General features: G+C 67.3%; 1 protein-coding gene across 1 annotated transcript in view; it reads right to left on the bottom strand.

Moving 5' to 3' along the window:
* Positions 1 to 271, bottom strand: part of HMGB2 (high mobility group box 2) — a 1,678-nt gene extending 1,407 nt beyond the window's left edge. The window contains exon 1 of the mRNA XM_010075230.1: positions 122 to 271. Within this exon, the coding sequence (XP_010073532.1) occupies positions 122 to 271 (150 nt within the window). The remainder of the gene's footprint in view (positions 1 to 121) is intronic.
* Positions 272 to 297: the final 26 nt, after the last annotated feature.

Genomic DNA, 297 nt, shown 5'->3' with positions numbered 1-297 from the left:
GGAGAAGAGGCTGGATGAGATAAAGCGCCCGGTGCCCCACCGCTTCCCAGGCAGCAGCTGCTACCAGCGCTCTTTTCCCAGCTGCCCGCAGCAGGGGCGGGGGCGGCCCGTCCCGCCTCACCTTCCACCGCTCCGAGCACTTCCGCGAGAATTCGGCGAAGTTGACGGACGAGTCCGGGTGCTTCTTCTTGTGCTCCTCGCGGCAGGTCTGCACGAAGTACGCGTACGAGGACATCTTGCCCCGCGGCTTGTTGGGGTCGCCTTTGCCCATGGCGAGGTCGGCGGCGGGTCCCTGCG

Source organism: Pterocles gutturalis, unplaced genomic scaffold (genome assembly GCF_000699245.1).
Source record: "Pterocles gutturalis isolate BGI_N339 unplaced genomic scaffold, ASM69924v1 scaffold13127, whole genome shotgun sequence".
NCBI lineage: Eukaryota > Metazoa > Chordata > Aves > Pterocliformes > Pteroclidae > Pterocles > Pterocles gutturalis.
This window is presented reverse-complemented; position numbering and strand designations above follow the sequence as displayed.